Genomic DNA, 20,891 nt, shown 5'->3' with positions numbered 1-20,891 from the left:
GGTGAGGAGCTCCATTTCCAGGTCAGCAACCTTGCAGCTGAGATGAGGGATAGACAGCTTTATTTTTCTCTGGAGCCTCTCATTGGGAATCAGACAACCCCAGAGGGCATCTGTGCCTGCCCTTGGTGACAGCATACTCCAATCTCATTATTCATTAATGTGATGGCCAGTCACTGAGCACCTGGCAGATACTGGTTTTCCGTCATCTCACACTCAGCTCTGTCCAAGGTGGGATTTGTCTTTCAAGGCAGGAGCCATCGTCACACCCAGGATGAGTCATCTTCTTCTGGGCTAGGTTAGAGTTGTCTGTTATGCCAAGGAATGGAGCTGGGTTGGAGTGGGGGTAAGGAGTGATGGGGGAAGAGAGGCAGGGTCTCAGCCCAACCTCAGTACCAGGGCAGCTGGGGTGCCCTGTTTCATCTTGCTGGACTGGCTCACTTTGGGGCTGGTGGATTTGTCAGGTTGGAAATTGCTTTCTTCATCTAGAACAGAGAAAGGGGGAGGGGGCTGGAGGAGGGATGTAGAGGAGGTTGACAGGGCGGCACCAGCATTTTTAGTCCTCTAAGGGTGGTTTCTGGGTGAATAGTAGAGCCTGTGCCACCCCACTGCACAGATGGGATCACTGAGGCAGAGAGGGGCAGGCTGGCCACTGGCCAGGAAACAAGATAGGGGAGCCAGGCCCAGTGGCCAATCTGGGCCAGGAAGAGGGACTCATCAGTATCCTCTGAATCCCCCCAGGTTTGGATGGGAGCATGCTGGTGTCCCCCCCACCTCCCCAGCCTTCTCAGGCATGGGTCCCCTGCTTTGCTCTGCCCCTGGGACCCTGGTACCTCCACCCAGGACACGCAGCCCACAGCTCTGCCCCGTGATGTCACGAAGAGGGACTGAAGGTTCAACAGCTTAAAGAGGTTGTGTGCCTGGATGGGGGATTGTTAGGAAACACTGGAGGGTAGAAGGCACCCAGGCCACCTTCTGGCCCACCCTGCCATGCCTCTGAGCCAGGAAGAGGGGCCGGGCCTGATGTGTGTGGGAAGCAAGAGAGCCAGGCCTGCAATGTCCAGTGTGGCCACTGGGGGATGCCAGAGTCCATGCAAGGGTCTGGGCGAGGCCGCAGGTGGACAGGACCCAATATCCAGCACCCTCCAGCAGCACAGAGGGAGCAGGGCCATCTCCAGGTTCCCTGTGGGCCTCTGCCCCTTCCCTGCCCATGTGCCAGGCTCTGTCTCAACTGGCTATATAATTTGTCCAAGATCATACAAGGAGAATGTGGTGGACCTGAAATTGAAACGCACGTGTGCCGTGGTGCAACTCCACTGTCTTTCTCCACCCAGAGACTTCCATTTGCCAAGCCCCCTACTTCCCTTGTCTCTCTGCATCATCCCTGCAACCCTGGCAGTGAGGGGCGACAGGGCAGGAGCTGCCCTGCCCAGACTGCTGATGAAGACACAGGCCCAGGAGGGGCAGGAAGCAGTATAAGGTGGGCAGGGCAGGTTGGGAGGGGAGGCTGGAGCCTGAGCTCTTGCCCTGCCCCAGGGGCCTCATGCGTCACACTCCCCAATATTTGTTACCTGGTGCATGGTGGTCTCTGAGAATAGCGTCAGGGTCACTGGTTCCGTGGGGCAGCCCCCAGCCAAGATGTCCTGGAGACACTGCTGGCTTTCTTGGCCTGGTCTCTGCTGGGGAAGATGTGACCTTGGGCCCCAGGACAGAGTCCAGAGGGAGTCGGGGAGGACCCTTAACCCCAACACATACACAATCAGGCAACCTGGGCCACCCAGGCGTAGAAGACTCATGGAGGATGCCGAAGGCTCAGTGGACTCCCCAAGAAGCCACACTTGGGTCCTGGCTTTATGAGCTGTGGCTCAGCCAAGCAGGAGACTAGGGCTTGAGTGACACAGCATCCCACTTATTCATGAGGACAAGCATCATAGACCTGGTGGGAGACCCTCTCTCTCTATCATCTCCCTGCCAAGAAGTGGAGCCTGAGGAGGAGCCCAGGGGCCCGAGCCTGCAGTGCCCACGTGACCATGGGAAACTCACTCTGGGCTAGGGTTGTGGGTGCAGGGCCGCCTCCCCAGGATGCCTCTCTCAGACCACCTCTCCCTCAGGAGATCAGCGGGTCCCTCCCCTCCCATCCCTGCTGACCGATCCCCACGCCCCTCAGGAGTACCTACCTGGTGTCCTGGAGCCCAGGAAGTTGGCTCAGCCTGGAGGGCCTGCACCAGCTGGGCCCTCTGCACGATGCCCACCAGGACCTGGGACTCTGGCAAGTGGAGAGGGAGAGGTAGGAAGGCACATTACGAAGAAACAGGCCTGAGGCCAAGCTTCCGGAAGACCCTGGTGGTGTCCCCATGCTCCTACCCCAGCAGCTACCCAGGTGCCTTACAAGCACCTGGCTGACTCTCTTTAGACATGTCAACCACCCCAAGGGAGGGTGGCCATGATTTCCATTTTACTGATGAGGAAACTGAGGCTCAGGTGAAGTGACTTGCCCAAGGTCACATGGTTGGTTGCTAAGTCACAGAGCCTGGATGCAGATCCTGTCTGCCTGACAGGTCCAAGAAGGAGGCAGAGGGCATCCCCCACCCCCGACTTCCTCCTCCCTTCCGGCTGGGCACCTGTGCTCTCCACCAGGGGATACTCGGCCACGTCTGTGGAGGTCACCACGTTGACCACCTCCTGCAGCGGCGTGTCCTTGGCCAGTGTGGTGATGCTGTGGTTCATGAAGTGCTTCACCCTCACGCGGTGGGAGCTGCAGGCAGAGGGGCTCCCATCAGGTCCCGAAGTTGGGGATGTGAGACCCAGGCCGGCAGGAGGATCTGGGGGGAGCTTTGCTAGAACCAGGGACCCACGGCTCTGGAGTGTGGGCAGGGCCAGAGAGGTTCGTGGAATGAGGGATTCCTAGAACCCACGGTGAGAGGAAACCTGGGGACCACATTACTGATGGCCCCGTTCCTAATTCCCAGCCCCCTGGACCCCCATGTCCCCCAGACCAGCTCCACTTGGGTCTTGTCCCAGCTTGGGTCTGTCTCACACCCACAGAGCTGTGAGATGACAGAAAACCAGTATCTGCCAGGTGCTCAGTAACTGGCCATCACATTAATGGATAACAAGATTGGAGTACAGACCCAGCAGCCTTCCCTGCATAGCTCCATTTGATTATAAAAGGGTATGTCACCCCCAAGGAAAAACTTGGAAGTTTGGAAACCACTGGTATAAACAGCCCCGTTTTCCAGATGGGGAAACAGGTTCAGAGCAAGGCAGCAGCTTGCTTGTGTTTAGAGTGGGGCCTCCAGCTCAGGGACTCTCAGAGCCTCCTTGGTCTGCTTCTCTGGGGCCAGAAGCTGCTCTGGTCCTATCTGGTTGAGTGAGGACCTCAAAGCCCATTTCCATTCTCGTTCCACCTCCTACTCCCAAAGTCCCAGCAAGGACAGCAGAAGTGGGGAGAGGGGAGGAGACCTCTCAAATCTGGTGCCGACTCTCCGTGTCACCTGGAGCAAGACACGGCACCTCTCTGAGCCCCAGTTTCCTCAACCTGTACAGGGGGCAATACTCATCCTCCTGCTGTGGAGCCCTGCTGACCCCTAGACAGACACTGAGGCCACAAGGCCAACGACTTGCCCAAGGTCACTCGGGGCACTGGGGAGAATGGAGACCAGAGCACGGCTGTGTGTCAGCCCCTCCCAGCCCCCATGTCCAAGGTCATCTGTGGTGGCATTTCCCCACCCCCAGCCAAGCCCAAACACTGTGACCCCCTTCAGCCAGCCTGAGGTGCGCGCCGCTCACCCAATGTTGCGGCCCAGAATCCGTGGCAGGTATGGCAGCTTCTTGACAATGATGGTGCCATCGTAGAAGGAGGGCTGGTAGCTCTGTGCAATGGCGTTGGCTGCCAGCACCGCCATCAGCACGGGCAGTGCATGCACTATCTGGCCGGTCAGCTCAAAGGCCAGCAGCGCCGTGGATACAGTGTGGGTCACAGCCCCTGAGAAGGCTGCAGCCCCTGCAAGGGCAGAGCCACACAGTTTGGCTCAGGCCAGGAGCCAGGGGCCAGGGGCCAGGCGCCAGCCTCATGTGAGGGCATAACTAGCCTGGCTGTGGTCAGGGCCTAAGGCGGGAATTGTAAGAGGCCATAGCCTGGGCACTGTGGGAAGCACCACAAGGCCTGGGCTTGTGAGAAGAGAGGGATAAGGGAGGCCATGGGACTGGGGACAGGACAGGAGCCATGAGCGAGTGATGGGCCCCGGGGAATGGTGGGGCTCAGGAGGGACAGACCCCCATAATGGGTGGGGGGTTCACTGGAGAACTCAGTGCCCTGGGGAACCATCAGCCAGTTCTCCAGGTCTAGCCCAGCCCCACGACATCGCCCACCCAGCAGGGCCCTGACCCACTCACCTGCCAGGGCATAGCCCCCAGGCATGATGGGATTGGTAACCCCTCCAGCCACGATGCCCTCAGGAAAGGCGACAGCTAGAGCCTCTCCCAAGAGGCGCCCGATGGCAGCTCCTGGTCAGACTTAGGGTGAGGGGAAGCCAGGCTGACCCGGCCCCCACAGCCTTCCATCCCTGAGGACCATCCTCAGTACCACCCGGGAAAAAGGTGAACCAGGATGCATGGCCCTGTCCCGAAACTCTCAGAACCTCAGGACCCCAGACTCACCAAGGATGAAGATGGGCATGAAATACCCGGCAGGCATGGGGATGGTGGTGGCCAGAATCAGCATCCAGAACTGCAGGAATGGGGAGCCCAGGGCAGAGGTTAAAGGCCGCTGAGCAAGGCATGGACAAGAGAAGACAGGACAGGGGACAGGGGACAGGGGAGCGTCCTAGAGAGAAAGAGGGTGCCCAGCCATGTGCCCACTGCCAGAGTCTGGCATTAGGGGAGGGTCCTCACCCTGAGAAATGCCCACTGTGTGCCTGGCACTGTGCCAGGTATATTCCTTTCTTCCTCCTCAGCCTTCCCAGTAACCACCCCACTTTAAAGATGGGAAGAGTGAGGCCCAGAGAGCTGAAGTCACTTGCCCAGGACCATGCAGTGGGCAGGGGACACATCAGGAAGTGTGGGTGGAAGGCCTGGGCTCCATGTCACCAGGTGCAGGGAGGCACCCCCTCCCCACCAGAGCTGGTCCTGGCTCTGTGCACATCTGGGGACCAGGGGGCCCACCTTCATAACCAGGAAGAAGCAAGGGTTCCAAAGATGGTGAACCGCGGGTGGTACCATTCCCACCACAGGTGCTGGGGGTCGAGCTCCTCGGACCAGCGAGGGCTGGAGTTCTGGGTCATCAGTGCCCAGGAATGGTTGTCGAACAGCGAGTCCAGATGCTGCTTCATGGACAGCTGTGGTGGGGCAGTTGGGAACTGGACTTGAGGGGCCCCGAGTGGCAGGCCCCAGCCACCCCCGCACCGCCTGACCCTGCCTGGAATCCTCCTCTGCCACTTCCCAGCAGGGGGCCTTGGGCAGGGCTCTGACCTCCCAGAGCTATGGTCTCCTTATCTATAGAATGATGCCCAGGTGTTGCCCTTGTGGGGTGCTGAGGGGATTACGTGAGACACATGTAAAGCGGAAAACAAATGGGGGTTCCCACTCCTGCCACCCCCACTCAGGGCCCCTTACCCGAGAAGCTAGGAAGCGGCCCACACCAGGCGGGTAGGTGATGGAGGCGAGAACCAAGGTGGCCAGGGCCGAGTATACAGGCTTGCTGTGGGGGGTGGGTGAGCTCTAGGGCTGGCCCTGCCTTTCCCACATCCCAAGGAGAGGGAAGCAGGGCCTGGCCCAGGCAGCAGCAGAGCAAGGATTGGGGAGGAGGAAGGGCGGGAGCAGGGAACATGGCCCCCTCCAGGGGGTGGAGCCTGTGAGGTGAGCCCCTCACTACTGGGTATGACTGAGGGCAGAGGAATGACACAGGAGATTAAGAGGAGAATTGGGGCAGAGGCAGGCTGGGAGGGAGGAGAGAGTGGGCTGTGCCGGGGCAGGCCATGTGCATCTCGGGGCAGGAGGGCTGGCCAATGCTAAGGCCAACACCAGGGGCCACACAAGATTTGAAGGGGCTAGGGTTTGAGGCTCAGTGAGGGGGTGGGGGTTCGCTGAGAGAGTGTAGACTGAAGGAGGGATGGGAGTTCAATGGGGGGTTCGTAGCCCAGTAAGGAAGGGGGGACAGTGACCATGGGGACTTGGAGAGGGGTGATAGGTGCTCCATGGGCTAGGGAAGGATTTAGGGGCTCAGTTGGAGGATGGGGGTGGGGCTTTCTACATAAGGTTTGGAGTCCACAAGGGGCTCGCTGAGAGGTCCCCAGCCCCTAGGCCCAGAGCCTACCTGGTGGCCAGCAGTTTGGAGCTGAACCGATTGGTCTTGATGAAGCTGAGGAAGGTTCGCTGACAGAAGAGGTAAGCACAGCTCAGGACGCCACAGATGCCACTGGGGGGGTGGAGGGAGGTAAGACCAGAGCCTGACCCCAGTGCCAGGGGTTGCAGTCCAGGCCTGGGGGGAATGCCATACTGGACTCTCAGGAGCCCAAGGCACCCACTCACCCCAGTGCCACAAAAAAGAAGATCTCTGGCAGGTCGAAGGGAACGTCCACCCGGAAACTGGTCTTGTAGAGGGAGGTGATGGTCTCTGGGGAAGGAGAGCGGTGGGGAGCCGAGATGGCGCTCCCACCCCACCCAAACACAAGTCCCAGACTAACAGCCCAGGGTGGAGGGGGTGCCAGGTCCTGACCCGGAATGTGTGTCCTGGCATTCCAGGCCCCCACAACCAGGCTCCTGCCTCCCTGCCCAGCCTCATCCCTTCTACCCTCAGGGCTCCTGTCCTTCATGTTCAGCACAGGTCAGCCCCTTCCATCCTCCCAGAGAGGTGGGAACAGGGAGGAGGAAAAAGAGGGAGAGAGAGGGAAGAGGAGAGCAAGGGGTGTACACAGCGGGGAAGGGAGGGCCCCTCACCCCAGCACCCAGGTAGGGCCAGGGTCGGGCAGCCCAGGGGGCTCACCCTGCTCGCTGTTGAAGACCGCCAGGAGCCGGAACATGAAGGCCCCGCAGGTGGCCGCAAAGAAGCCCCTCCAGTAATCCCAGACAGAGAAGTGGGAAGACATGACCTCAATGCTGAACAGGACGCCTGGGGGCGACGCTGATCTCAGGTGGGCCCCCACCCCCACCCACCTGTGGCTGTAGGGCCCCCTCCCCATGTTACTTCCTCCCTGACCCATCTGTCCTGCTCTCCTACAGCCTGGACAGGGACAGACAGGAGGGGAGGGCAGGGCATGGGCCCTGGGCTGGGAGGAGTCCGCTGCCCAGTGACCCGTCCAACCTGGAATGCAGGTGTGCGTCCTCTCACTATTGGGTGGGAACTGTTTGATCCCCATTTTACAGAGGAAGAAGCTGGACTCAGAGAGGCCAAGGGGCCAGTGGATTTCAAACCCAAGTCTATGTAATGTTACCCTGAAGCCTCTCAGCACTACCCAACCATGCCCCCCACTACCCGCCCCCCGCCGCCTCTGGGGGTGGCTATACCCAAGGCGGGGCCGAAGTAAGAACTAGAATGAGACCCAACCCCTCCTCCAGGCTCTCAGCTGGGCCGAGGGAACCCAGGGTGTGAGGGGAGGAGCTTGAGGGACCTGGGGGCGGGGCATGAGGGGGTCTCACCACTGAAGGGAGCTGCAAAGACTGTGGCCACGCCCACTGCCGCCGCTGCCACCAGCATTTCGTTTTGCTTGCTCTTGTTCTGGGGGATCCGAGTCCGGGGCTCAACGTCAGCCCCCTCCCTCCCCACTCCCAGTCCTCCAAGGAAGCCCCCGAGTCCCTAACCTCAGGCTCCCCGATGGTCGTGGTGCGCACACGGCCCAGGTAGGCAGCCATCATCACAGACAGGTGCACGAAAGGGCCCTGCAGAGGGAAGGGTGGGCCCAGGGCCCAGGTGAGGGCAGCACAGACAGCCTCATCCAGAGGCAGCACGGCTTCCCCACCACACCCCATCCTCCCTCTCTCCAACCCCCAGGGCTGTCCTCAGATGGCTTTTGTCACACTCTGGGGACCTGGCCTGGCTCTTCCCCCAAGACTGAGCTCCCTGAAGGCAACCACTGGCCTGAGTCTGCTCTGATCCAGCTTTGGTGGGGTGATGGGGGACAGGCTGGGGCAGGGTTGGGTGGGTGGGGTGGCTGGGGTGCCCTCACCCCTGCCCATACCACTTTGCCCAGGAAGAGGGTGCTGCCAGTGGCCAGTGTGCAGGAGAGGCCCACCACCTTGGCCCCAAAATTCTTGATATCCAGGTAGTCCTCCAAGATCACACCCGCCAACATGGTCTTCAGCTCCGGGATTCCAGAACCTTAGCCAGAGAGGACAGGAACAAGAAGGGGACAATCTCTAGATTAAAACTCTCGGCTGGGAGCAGTGGCTCACGCCTGTAATCCCAGCACTTTGGGAGGCCAAGGCGGGCAGATCATGAGGTCAGGAGTTTGAGACCAGCCTTGCCAACGTGGTGAAACCCCATCTCTACTAAAGGCACAAAAGATTAGCTGGGCATGGTGGCAGGTGCCTGTAATCCCAGCTACTCGGGAGGCTGAGGCAGGACAATCACTTGAACTTGGGAGGTGGAGGTTGCAGTGAGCTGAGATCATGCCATTGCACTCCAGCCTGGGCAACAAGAGCGAAACTCCATCTCAAAAACAAACAGACAAACTCTCAACACTCTACCCACACGGTGTTTTCACATTAGGTTTTTTTTTTTTCCTTTGAGACAAGGTATCACTCTGTTGTCCAGGCTGGAATGTAGTGGTTTGACCTTGGCTCATTATAGCTCTGACCTCCTCAGGCTCAAAAGTGATCCTCCCACCTTAGCCTCCCAAGTAGCTGGGACTAGAGGCAGGCACCACCATACCTGTCTAACTTTTTGTTGTGGTGGTTTTTTTTTTTTTTTTTGGGTCATTTTTTTTTAGAGGTGGGGTTTCACCATATTGTCCAACTTGGTCTTAAACACCTGGGATCAAGTGATCCACCCACCTCCCGAAGTGCTGGGATTATAGACTGTTACTGCACCTGGCCCTATTATGATCACACAGAACCCTCAGAGGTTAGGATGCATAAACTCATTTTGCAGATTTGGATGCCAGAGTCAGAGAGAGAATGCGAGTTATCCATGTTCCTCCCACCAGGCCTGGCAGATGGCTGTGTCAGGATGGGGGAGCCCTGAACAGATTCTCAGGCCACCACTGAGTGAGTCTGGAGCTCCCTCTGCTGGCCTGGAGCTGGAGGCAGGGCTGAGCGCCTGGGGGAGCTGTGTCTCCTCCACGGGCCCCTTCCTGGCACCAGCACAGGCCCCGCAGTGGAATCTCCTTCCAAGAAGCCCTTGGAAAGCCAGTGGGGCCAGCAGTGACCTAAGAGTCAAGATCTGGCCTTCTTGCTGTGTGCCTTCAGGCAAGCCACATAACTCTTCTGGGCTTTCGTCTGAGAATGAGGCTGCTGCTTCCCGATTCTCCCCATCAGAAGCCCCCTGGGATCTGAGAAGGTTTTGGCCAGTGGGGACTGGCGTGGCGACCGTGGACTCACCTCCAGAGGAGGGCGTGATGCTTTGGGAGAAGCCCGAGGAGAAAGAGACGAGGGCCACAGGGTATACAGTCCAGGAGAGATACCGGAGCAGGTGGCTGTCCCCAATCTCCCGGTACAGCCACTGGTGTGCTGGGGACAGTCAGGTATCAGGGAGGCACCCACAGCCTCTGCAGCCCTTGGGGCCAGACACTGTGGTGCCCACTTACTGACCAGTCAATGGAGTCATGAAGAGGGGAGGACTAGGCCACCCGGTGAGGGGCAGACCCCCAAGAAGAGACAGTATGACCCTGGGTCCGTATCCCAGGTTTACCACTGCCTAGCTGAGTGACCTCGGGCAAGCCACTCAGCCTCTCTGAGCCTGTTTTCCCATCGGTCAACTGGGCTAGTGATGGGCTCTCCCTCACAGGCTCATTGAAGACTAAAGAGAACTAAATGACCCAGGTGTGAAGCACCGAACACCATAGTAGCTCCTGCTTCTGGCAGCTGAGGGTCTCCAGAGGAAGTGCCTTAGACCCTTCCTGCCTCACACCCCCTCTTCCAGGGAGGCCTCAGGGTGGAGGCAGGCTGCTGAGGGAGCAGGAGGAAGGCTCCAAGTTGGGTGATCTAGGCACGTGTCCCCACTCCTGCCCCAGGCATGGAGGAGGGAAGGAGAAGGAACGGGGTGGCTGGAAGACGAGGCAGAGAGCTCAGAGGAGGAAGGGCTCTTGGGAACATTCAGGCCTCTCTCCCTTGTGCAAATGAGATGACTGAGGCCCAGAGAGGGGCAGGAGCCTGCCCAGGATCACAGAGCAAGTCAGGAGTGGAGCCAGAGCCCTCCCCGCACCCAGATCTCTCCCTGCACCACTGCACCTGGCGGCCCATCTGGCATCCCCAGAACGTGCTTAGAATCCCTTGGCCCAGAGCAGCACCCGCCAGGGAAGAGTTACCTCGGACCACACGCCCGATGGCAAAGTTCATGGCATAGCTGAGCAGGGCCATGAGCACCCCGAGGGTCATCAGGAAGTACCAGTCCTCGCCCAGGCGGAACAGCTTCTGCTTTAGCCACTCCAGGCCACCTGGGGCAGGGCATCGGAGTCCCAGCTTATGTTGGGGCAGGGGCACAGACAGTGCCTTTCCTGGAGGTCTGCTTGGCTCCAGGCAAAGAGGACCCTGATAGTAGAATCTGGGGTAATCCTGAAGGACCCTGTCTCACACTGGGGGCTGGGCAGAATTTGTGGTGGGTGACAGTGGTGGCACAGTGGGTGCCAGGCCTGTTGCTCCTGCCGGAAGGCCTTTGACCTGTCCACCCTCCCCATCCCTGCCTGTACTTGGAGGTTCCTGGGGGACAAGGAGTGTGGAGGAGGCTGGCAGCTATAGCTTTCACCTGTATCCCCGCAGGGTCCGTAGCTTAGAGAGCACCAGGGTCTAGCAGACTCCTGCGTGTCCCAGGGCCTGTGGCACAGGTATCCTCTGGGTCCACAGCAATGCCCCTGGCCAGCTGGCTACCAGCCCAGCCTGGGAGCTAGCCCTCACTGGCTGTGGGCACCAGCCCCTGGGGCTGCACTTAGCCTCCTTCTGGAGTTCCTACTTGCTCTGCCCTGTAGCTGAGGGGACAGTCAGGTCTCAAAGTAAACAAGGCACATGGGGCTCCAAGGAAAGGTACCAAGTACAGGTTGCCCCAACCCCTTGCTGTGGCCCCAGCTGTCCCAGCAGCTAACCCCCACGTCCCCTCACTGGCACAGGTAGGTGAGGGAGAGGCCTGGGTGGAGGATGGGCACAGTGACCAGGCCTTGGGCTATATCTCCCGAAAGGCAGACGGCAGATGCCGGGCCCATCTGATCCACAGACAGTGGGACAGACAGACCCCTTCTCTCCCTGCCACCCAGGAGACTTTGGGCAGTGAGGTCCTGGACAAATGCCAGGAGGAGGGAGGCTCCTGGGCAGGGAGGTGGGGTGGGAGCTGGGCAGGAGTGATGTCCTGAGTGGTCCTCCCAGGGAAGAGGACCTGGCTCTCACCTCGGACGCCTCGGCGGATGCGGGGACAGGGGCCCCACAGCTCCTGCAGAGTCACAGGGTCCCCTGAGGAGCCCTCACGCAGCCCCACCAACTCCTCCATCAGGCCCCTGGGGAAGCAGATAGAGGGAGGGACCCGGGTGAGCTGCTGCAAGTTCTCACGCTGCCTCTAGGCCCTTCCAGTGCTCTCCCCACCAAATCAAGAGGAAGGATTGTGCTTTTGTGTGTGTGTGTGTGAAGTTATCACACTGGGTCTGTGTGTGCCCTCATCCCTGAGGTTCCGTCACTGAGGGTGTGTACCTGTGTGTGTCATTTTGTGGGATGGGGATGGGATTCCTAGGTGTTGCCCTGTGTCTAGCAGCAGACTGGGCACAGGCCAGAGCCTAAGCCCTGCTCAGAGCCTCTTCCCCTTCTGTGGTCGCTGCTTCCACCCTTCTGGGTTGCTTGGCACTTCCACTGCTGGAATCAGTCTCTGCCCAGGGCTGTGACTCTCTCACTGCAGAGTCCCATGGATGGCTCTGACTCTCCCTCCCCTTCTCGGAGCACCCTCCTCTCTCCCCAACAGCTCAGGCCACAGAGGCAGGAAAACCCCAGGACCAGAAGGAGGCCTCTGCAAAGCCAAAGTGAGGTGCTGGCTCCTGCCCCTACCATCCTCTCTGCCCTGCCTGCCTGGCCCTGCCAGGTTCATGCCCCAGTCCATGCCCAGAGACCCCTCACCTGTCCGTCCTCCTGCTGTGGCTGAACAGGCCCTCCTCTCACCAAGGCTCCTTTGCTCCCAGCTCCAGTGCACCTGGACAGGTGTGTGCTCCACCAAGCATCATTCTCTCCCCGCCACCCCCACCCCCCCACCCCGCCCCGGCCCGGGGTTTACAGTGGAGATTAAAAATGTCCTTGACAAACCAACCAGAACTGTGGAGGCCAGAGCCATGCAGGGCAGAGCTGCCAAGAGGGAGGGGAGCCGGAGCCTCTCCACCCACCACAGCGGCACAGAGGGTGGTGCCCGGCTGTCCTCAGGCTCCTGGGTGCTGCTGGACAGGGGCTGGGGAGAGGGAGCTCACACACACAGCAGGACAGCGAGGGGCCATCTGCCAGGGCTGAGGCTCAGGGCTCAGGAGTCTCAGAACTGGACATGGAAGGTTTGGAAAAGCACAGAGGGAGAGGGGAGGAGGCTGGGCAGGGAAGGAGAAGGCAGGCCGGCAAAGGTGAGTGGGGTCAGCATGACCACAGCCTCCTGTGTGCCAGGTAGAGAGTCAGCCTTCCCCAGATTAATTACCCTGAGTGCCCACGGAAATCCCACGAGGCAGGCAGTGTGATCCCGTTGTAGAGAAATGGCGTCTCAGGGAGGTGAGGCTGCCTGTCCAAGATCACAGAGGCCGAGGCAGAACCGGGATTTGGAGGTTTGCCTGGCTCCAAAGCCTGCAGGCTGTGCCACACGGTCCTGTCCTGATGACCCATCTTGTCCAGGGCTGGCGAGGAGGCCGACACCTGGGGCAAGGCAGTGAATTGGGGTCAGGAACTTGGACTTGATCCTTGTGTCCAGACCCTCCAGGCTCAGGAAATGCCTCTCAAAGCACACGTCCAAGAGCCAGCGGCTCTGTCTGGGGACTTCTGGGTAATTCCACAGAGTTTGTCCCACTCCAACAGAGGATGGGAGCACAAGTGTGAGGGGACATGGCGAGGAACAAGCACATGCTACGTGTCAGGAGCTTCCGATCTGCAACTCAAATCTTTCTTCCCGCACCCTGTGAATGGGGAGAGCATCGCCATTTTGTAGACGATCAGAGAGTTGAGTCACTCATCCCAGGTCACACAGCAGAGGCTGAACCCAGCCCTCCACTGTGCAACTCTTTCCCTGCCCGAATCTCCTCCAGCTCCTAGGCTGAACCAGGGCAATGGTTTGGGCACAGAACAGAAGAGTTGAGTCTGATGCCACTTTGGGCAAGAGGCTGGCGACAATTGCCTCCACTCCCACCAGAGAAAGCCACTCTCTAAAGCTTATGATGGCCCTTGAATGATTGTTAAAATCTGGGACCATGGGCTACCTACCCTCTGCCCCTAGATGCTAGGCAAGTCAAATCAAAATTGAAGATGTGTGTTGTGGGAGGTGGGATGGGAGTTGCTGCTCTGTACGGACTCGAGCCCGCCTTCACCTTGGCCACCCCAACCTGTTGACTCTGCACAGCACCAGAACTGGCTGCCCTGTCGACATCCCGATCCCCAGTGTCTGGTCTGGGGCAGCTGCTGGCTACAGTCCCACAGCCGGCACTGCGTATCCACATCTGACCTCACCCCCAGCCCTGTGAGCACCAGGAGGCCGAGAAGAGGGCAGCCAGGGGGCGCAGCAGGATGACAGGTTTGAAGCCAGCACAGCTCTGCTGACCCTAACTCCTTCATCAACTAGAGCCTCAGTGTCCTCTTCCGCCTGATGAGGTGAGCCTGGAAACAGGGGCCTGTCTCTGCCTTATTCATCTCTGAGCCCTTCGAAGCCTAGAACAGTTCCCAGCACCTATTTATAGCACGGTTTCAATGAATATCTGCTGAGTGATGAGGGCTTCATCACTGGCCTACGAGCTGGCTGTGTGGGGAGCTGATGGGAAGAGATGTGAAGTCCCTTCTCCAGATCCCAAATCAAAATCCTCAGGTCCAAAGAAAGGTCCGTGTTTGTGAAAAGCCCCCCTGGGTGACTGGGATTCAAAGGACTACATCATCTTTGTCGCTTCCTCTGTCCCTGTGATCTGAAGGTAGAGGCAGGGGAATGGCCTTGATGACCTTTTGAGGTCCCTCTGGGCCAGTGAAGCCAGAGGACCAAGTATTTGTGTGGGTGATGCCTCGGGAAGTGGGGAAAAGGGGAGGAGGGATGGTGGGCGGGGTGGGTAACGGGATCTGACATCCAGGGGCAGTGACTCAGGCCCTCAGCACCATGACAGTGTGTCTGCATTTAGCCACCGGCTCCTGTTTCCCTGGCGAGCAGCAGGCTCTGGGCCCCCCACCCTGCCCCACCCTCTCTCCATCTCACCTCAGTGCTGGTGGCTTCCCAGTGGCCCTAGAAACCCCTCAGCCAGGCTGGGTGTCACAGGCCCCGACACGGGCAGGAAACTCTGCCAGGGGTGACAGGCCCTGTTGCTCCAGCAACCAGCCTGGCCCACCACTGTGCCCTGTGCCCTGCTCTGCTTCCACTCCACATACCACTAGCACCGCTAAGACCCCTGTAGAAGGAGCCCTCCAGGACGAAGCTCCAGACTGGGTTGTAGGGGGCTCTGATAAAACAAGAAACTGCCCATCTTCAGGAACCTTCAATCTAATAGGAAGACAGGTGAACCCTTGCCCCCGTGGGAACTGCCAGTTGGATAGGGAAGAAGAGACACAGCAGAGAGTCACAGCACACAGGAAGAGCATGTCACACTGCCAGGTGCTGTGGGAGGACTAAGACAGTCAGTGCTGGGGGCATCTGGACTGGGTGTGGGCCCATGTGAGCAGGAGCAGTCAGAGAGGCCTCCCTCTGGGAGGAGGCATTGGAGCTGATCTGGGGTGGTAGGGCCGGATTGGAGAGGACAGCAGAGGCCCTGAACTGCAACCTGGGCAGAGCAGAGGGCCTGGCTGCCTCTCAGAATGGCCTCCACCCTGGCCCAGTGCAAGGTCAGTCCTGGCTTTGCTGAGCAAGCAGGTGGGTAGGGAGGGGCTTCTCTGGCTCTTCTGGGCCAGCCTGTCTCCATAGGCATATGTTCAAACCACCTCAGCCTCTGAAGGGCTTTGGGTCCAACACACCTGGGTTCGAATCCCAGCTCTGCCACTTATGCAAGTGCGAGCTCTGCCCTTTCCAAGAGGCTTCACTTCCCCTTGCATAACATGGGAAGAGCGCCTCCACCCTCCCAGCTGTGCGGGGATCAAACGGGGCCACACTTAGACAGCTTGCAGCCAGGAGCCTGTGCCCGGAAGGCACTCCAGAAGTCAGGGCTAGAATAATTGTCTTCCGGAATTCTCTTTTACCTCTGAATGAAATCCCACCTAAGGCAGTCGCAGGCATCACCTCTGACACAGGGTGGAGCAGACAGTTGTCAGAAACATAACCTTCTAGACCTTTAAGGAGAAAGCTGCCGGCTTTGTCCTCTTGGGGCCTCTACATGTTCTGAGAGTCAGAGGGGGTGCAGGTACAGAATCCAGGTCCCCGTGGGGGCTGGCAGGGGACAGCTGCACATTCTCCACCCCCTGGCAGGGCTCAACCTTTCCTTAGAGATGGGCTGTGAAAGTTGTCTGCCTTGAGGTAAGGAACTCCTGACGTCACACAGCAGTGGTGCTTCCGCCTACCCCGTCCCCAAAGAGCCTGCACACTGATGGGGGAGGCACAGCCATGGAGGAGAACCAGAGTCTCGTGGGGAGGCACAGTCCTCAGGAGCCCCCAGGCTGATAGGGGAAACAAAACACACAAGAAACCCCAAACTTTCAAGGTTCTGGGGCAGGCACCGGGGTCCAGGTGGCAAGGAGACAAGATCCAGCCCTGTGCAATGGTGAGGAGGCCCCTGGGGCTGCTGTGGTCGGCCTGGAATGTCAGGCTGTGAGCTCAGCCCTCTCGGCCTGCGTGTGTCGGGCTGTCAGCAGGGCCGGCGCACGGGAGAAGATTTCCAGCCCCCTCTGGGCCATGGAGAGGCCTAAATTTAGCTAGTAGACAAGGGGCTGGCCCCAAGCCCAGGGACAGTCGGCCTTATAAAGCGGCCGCAGTCGGGGCTCGGCACGCTCCCCCAGAGGCCTGTGCCCACACCCTCTCCTGTCCAGCCCTTGCCCGCCTGGGCAGGGCCCGGCGCCGCCCGTGGATGAGCCACAGGACCTCTTCCACCTTCCGAGCGGAGAGAAGTTTCCATTCCTCCTCCTCTTCCTCGTCCTCTTCCACCTCTTCCTCGGCCTCCCGTGCCCTCCCGGCCCAGGACCCACCCATGGAGAAGGCCCTGAGCATGTTTTCCGATGACTTTGGCAGCTTCATGCGGCCCCACTCGGAGCCCCTGGCCTTCCCAGGCAAGTGATCCGGGCCCTGAGGGGAGGGGAGGCGCACAGGGAGGGGACATCTGCTCCAGGGCGCCACTGAACAGGCTGTGGCTGCTGGTCGGCCTGGAACAGGTGCTGCACAGCCTGCAGCCATGTGTGGCCACCAAGACAGATGTGGCCACAGGGACAGATGTGGCCATGAAAACAGGTGGGCCTCTAAGGAACAGTCGTGGCCCCGGGGGTTGGACATGGTTCCATGGCCACCCATGCTCTGGAACTGCAGCCAATCCCAGCTGGAGCCCTGGAGGGCTGGACGGGGTGAGGGGTGGGAGGCAGCCCCCAGGCTCCAGTCCTGGGGTGGGGTTGTTACAGATCTAGCCTCATATACACACACACTGTGTTGGGTGAGGCCCCACCCCCACCCCAGAAAAGGTGGGCTGTAGGAATGAGGAGGAGCTTAGGGAGAAACAGCTCGGGGGGAGGTAGGGCCTGGGGGAGCCGCCCCTTGCCCCAAGAAAAGGAGCTGGAACCCCCGGATCTGCATGCAAGGCCTGCTCCATGCCTCACTCACAGCAGCCCACCCCACAGCCCGCCCCGGGGCGCCAGGCAACATCAAGACCCTTGGAGACGCCTATGAGTTTGCAGTGGATGTGAGGGACTTCTCGCCTGAAGACATCATTGTCACCACCTCCAACAACCACATCGAGGTGCGAGCTGAGAAGGTGAGCCCCCCCCACCCTACCGCTGCCCAAATTCGCTCCTGGCTCCAATGCCTCCTACTGCCCCTTCTCATCCTCGGACCCCAGACCCTGGCCAGTGTCCCTTCCCCACCCAAACACCCCCAGGGCTAATTGAAGGGCTTGTCCCTGCAGCCCATGGTCATGGGGCCCCTCACTGCCTCTCTTTGCACCAGGGTTCCCAGATCCTTTCTTCCAGGGTCCTGGGCAGCTGAGGGAGCCTCCGGGGAATGGGAGAGGGATGGAGGGATGTGGGCAGAGGGAGCCTGAGGTCGGGGGGGCTTGAGGGTGGGAGATGATGGGTGTGAGATGGTGATGGCAGAGTGAGGACAGCTCCTCTGTAGAGGGTGGATGCGGGTAGGTGGGGAACTCACCTGGTCTGTGGGGGAGGGGTTTCTCCATGTGACACACCTCAAGCCCTCTTCCTCCCACAGCCAGAGATCCATCCCCCATCTTGGGACTCCTAAATTAGGCCCAAGGCTGGGCAGGAGCGCTGCAGTTTAGGGTCACACACACTCCAAACCACACACACCGTCTGCCCACAGGTCTCAGGGTCACTGGGTCTCTAGGGTGTCTGAGTCCAAACTTGGATGAGGCACTGGGGCCTCCACCCTGGGGAGGGCATGACCAGACCTGAAGAGGGGCGTTGCCCAGGAACAGCCACGGCTGCCAGGAGAGAGGAGAGGACCTGCCCCAGGCTCCCCCTAAGCCCCCAAGGGCTGGCTTCCTCCCCTCCACATTTAAGGGTGGACTCCTGGGCGTCCCTGTCAGGGATGCCATGGACTGGGGGCACCAGGACCCGCGGGCAGCATGTGCCAGCCCTGCCACCCCCAACAGTGACTCAGCCGCCCCAAACTCCCCTGGACACTATGTGCTGGCTGAGTTGCGGGGGAGGGGCCAGCACTCAGCCCTGGTGGGCAGATGCCCAATGTGTCTGGGGATCCAGGAAGGCACGGCTCTCCTCTGTCATCTCTGCGTTCCCCACGAGCCCCAGATGCTGAGCCACTGCCATGGAGCCGCCTCTCTCTCCAAGCCTCACCTCTTCCCCATGCCCCTTGCCTGTCCCTTAGAGCTACTGGAGCTCCGCGGAGCACCTCTGCGATGTCCCTGCAGAGCCCTCGGCCTGTGGCCATCACCACCCTGGGCAGCCCCTCCGCACCTGAGGGCAGAGCCCCTCGGCATGTGGGGCCTGGCTGCGGTTAGAATAGGGAGAAGAGGGCTGTAGCAGGACAGGGATTAGCGCAGCCTGCCTGACGGGTCACTCCTTCCCCAGCTGGCGGCTGATGGCACTGTCATGAACACCTTCGCTCACAAGTGCCAGCTGCCGGAGGACGTGGACCCGACGTCAGTGACCTCAGCTCTGCGGGAGGACGGCAGCCTCACCATCCGGGCACGGCGTCACCCGCATACAGAACACGTCCAGCAGACCTTCCGGACAGAGATCAAAATCTGAGGGCCTCTCCCTTCCCTTTCCCTGTCCCCCTGCCCCACGCCTGCCAGCAAAGCCTTCCTAACCCCATTACAACAGCCCCAGGACATCTCAGCCCAGGTTCCAGCCCCGATGCTCCCCAGACCCCAGGTGGACCATCCTCCCAAACTAGGGCCCTCTACTCTACCCAGAGCAGGCCAGGGACTCCCTGGCCTGCCCAGATTTCAGATATGGCCTCCCCCACTTAATCCAGAGTACAGGGGCTGGGATTGGGGAAGGAAGATCTAAAGAACCCGTGGTGGGTAAGGGGAATGGGACCAGCAGGACACCTGGGCAAGCTCTGCAGGACAGACAGACAGAAAAACCCTCTGATCTATGAAGTCTCTGCAGGGCAAGGGGACCAGGGACCTGGAACTCCCTTGGCCAAGGGAAGTGGGAGAGACAGAGGGAAGGTCACAGGCAGGGGTGCCTATCTAAGTGGAACTAACGCCCGAGGGCTTAGCAAGGCCAAGAGGAGACAGTCGTGCTGGTAAACTTCCCCTCTGCCAGCCTCCAAGCCCCACACCAGCGAGCAGGCTGCCTGCCCACCCTGTGCCCCCAGCCAGCTGGCTGTGCCAGGGCAGAGCCACGCCACATCTGTATATAGATGGGGTTTTTCCAATACAGCTGGTTCGTGATAAACTGCATGAAAGTCCTGCCGTCCCATGCGTGCTGGGGCCTCCAGGCAAGGCCACGTGGGGTTGGGGGCGGGGCTGGTCCTTCTCCCTCCCACAGGCCTGTGTTCCTGCGGCTGCTCCCATGCAGACAGGGTGTCAACAGCTGCTCTCAATTCCCCATCTCTGGGCACTGAGGAGTATTTCCCCTCATTCTACCTAACAGAGATGAAAGCCAGGGCATGGATGGAGTTTTGGGTCCTCAAGGTTGGACCCCAGCTTCTTGCCACTTTCCCCTCCAATTAGTCGCCTCCCCATCCATCCCCCTCTTTAATCTATGAATCTATAGCCTCGGTGTGTGTAACACACACACACACAAACCTATCGTCCTTCGAATACTCAGCATTACCATTGGTTGAGGCCAAATTCAGAGCTTTCTCAAATCAGATTTACAATCTCCATTTTCATCAATGGGGAAACAACGCTGAGCCACTGAGTGCCCGACTTCGTCGCTGAAGGTTAGATCTGAACCCAGGGTGTCAACAGCTGCTCTCAATTCCCCATCTCTGGGCACTGAGGAGTATTTCCCCTCATTCTACCTCTCTAGGGCTATGCACCCCTCCCCACATCTTCCAGCTGGGGGATGGGGGGAGTCATAGGAAAAGCCCCCATCTCCCATCTGGTATAGGGATATTCCATCAGCCTTAACCCTGGGGAATGCCTGCTGCCCCCGGTGACTCTTGGCTTCATCTCCCACATACAGAAGCAGGGTGGAGGGGAGGGGTGAGGAGTGGGTCTCAGTTAGCAGCAGTCCCCAGGGCAAGTGGCAAGCCAGCCTCCTCCCTCCATGCCTCTCTGATCAGTGTGCCTTAGGGTGGCCTCTCACTCCCACCACTCTGGGCCCCTTGGGGGAGGACTGGGGAGGGGTCTGTGGGAGAGCCCTGACGCTGGAACCTGTATACACAATAAAGGACAGTCTCACAGACTTCTGGAGGCCGCCTGCCTGGAGTTCTCTAACTTAGGACAGGGCTGGAAACCCCGAGAGAGAAACAGACACACCTTCTTTGAGATTTGGGGGTGGGGGTTGTAGCTCAAGTTAAAGCTGAAGACCTCACAAAATATGGGTGTTCCTCGGCCTCTTCCATGAACTCCCCAGACACCCCTGGGCAGGAACCCCAGGATTGTTTCTGGAAAACCCTTGCAACAGCCTCTCTTCCAACTGCCTGCCCTTCCCTTTTCATTATTTCTTTCCTTCCAGAGATATTTACTGTCCTGCTATGTGGCGGGCACTGTGCCGAGCACTGTCTCGTCCCAGGCGCAGGGACGCAAAGGTGGGCAGGCGAATCTTGAAGCCCTTCCTGTACCTAATGGGGATTCTGCGGCCCAGAGAGGCTGAGTGACTGGCCCAGGGTCACAGCCCCAGAGGCAAAGCCAGCTGGAACTTGGTGGGGGATGTCCTGGCTGGTTCAGGGAGCCTGGGGAGGGGAGCACTCCAGAGGGGTCCCCCACCCCTCACATCCCCAGGCGTGCTCGCCAGCGCAGCTCCACCGGCTGCGGTCAGGAGGAGGGGAG

The 20,891-nt window shown here is 59.7% G+C and overlaps 2 protein-coding genes across 7 annotated transcripts; one reads left to right on the top strand and one right to left on the bottom strand.

Moving 5' to 3' along the window:
- Positions 1-58: 58 nt before the first annotated feature.
- CLCNKA (chloride voltage-gated channel Ka) lies at positions 59-12,302 on the bottom strand. The gene is given in 21 exon segments (XM_030913596.1): positions 59-482; positions 831-917; positions 1,569-1,649; positions 2,175-2,263; positions 2,619-2,752; positions 3,787-4,000; positions 4,393-4,503; positions 4,657-4,726; positions 5,161-5,180; positions 5,183-5,333; positions 5,611-5,695; positions 6,311-6,412; positions 6,526-6,610; positions 6,980-7,105; positions 7,633-7,711; positions 7,795-7,872; positions 8,172-8,311; positions 9,532-9,660; positions 10,458-10,586; positions 11,527-11,633; positions 12,241-12,302. Coding segments are annotated over 20 exon segments (2,058 nt in total). The 5' UTR covers positions 11,627-11,633; positions 12,241-12,302; the 3' UTR covers positions 59-434.
- Positions 12,303-15,503: 3,201 nt separating this feature from the next.
- HSPB7 (heat shock protein family B (small) member 7) lies at positions 15,504-20,310 on the top strand. 6 transcript variants are annotated; one of them, XM_010370797.2, is made up of 3 exons: positions 15,504-16,530; positions 17,089-17,222; positions 18,511-20,310. In XM_010370797.2, exons 1-3 carry the CDS (start codon positions 16,332-16,334, stop codon positions 18,688-18,690), a joined length of 513 nt encoding a protein of 170 aa, XP_010369099.1. In that variant the 5' UTR covers positions 15,504-16,331; the 3' UTR covers positions 18,691-20,310. The 6 variants fall into 6 exon arrangements, with proteins under 6 accessions (XP_010369099.1, XP_010369097.1, XP_010369096.1 ...); XM_010370795.2 differs by having other exon boundaries at positions 16,227-16,530; positions 17,077-17,222; XM_010370794.2 differs by having other exon boundaries at positions 16,227-16,530; positions 17,074-17,222.
- The last annotated feature ends 581 nt before the right edge of the window (positions 20,311-20,891 follow it).

The sequence above is a fragment of the Rhinopithecus roxellana genome, chromosome 12 (assembly GCF_007565055.1).
Source record: "Rhinopithecus roxellana isolate Shanxi Qingling chromosome 12, ASM756505v1, whole genome shotgun sequence".
NCBI classification, from domain to species: domain Eukaryota; kingdom Metazoa; phylum Chordata; class Mammalia; order Primates; family Cercopithecidae; genus Rhinopithecus; species Rhinopithecus roxellana.
This window is presented reverse-complemented; position numbering and strand designations above follow the sequence as displayed.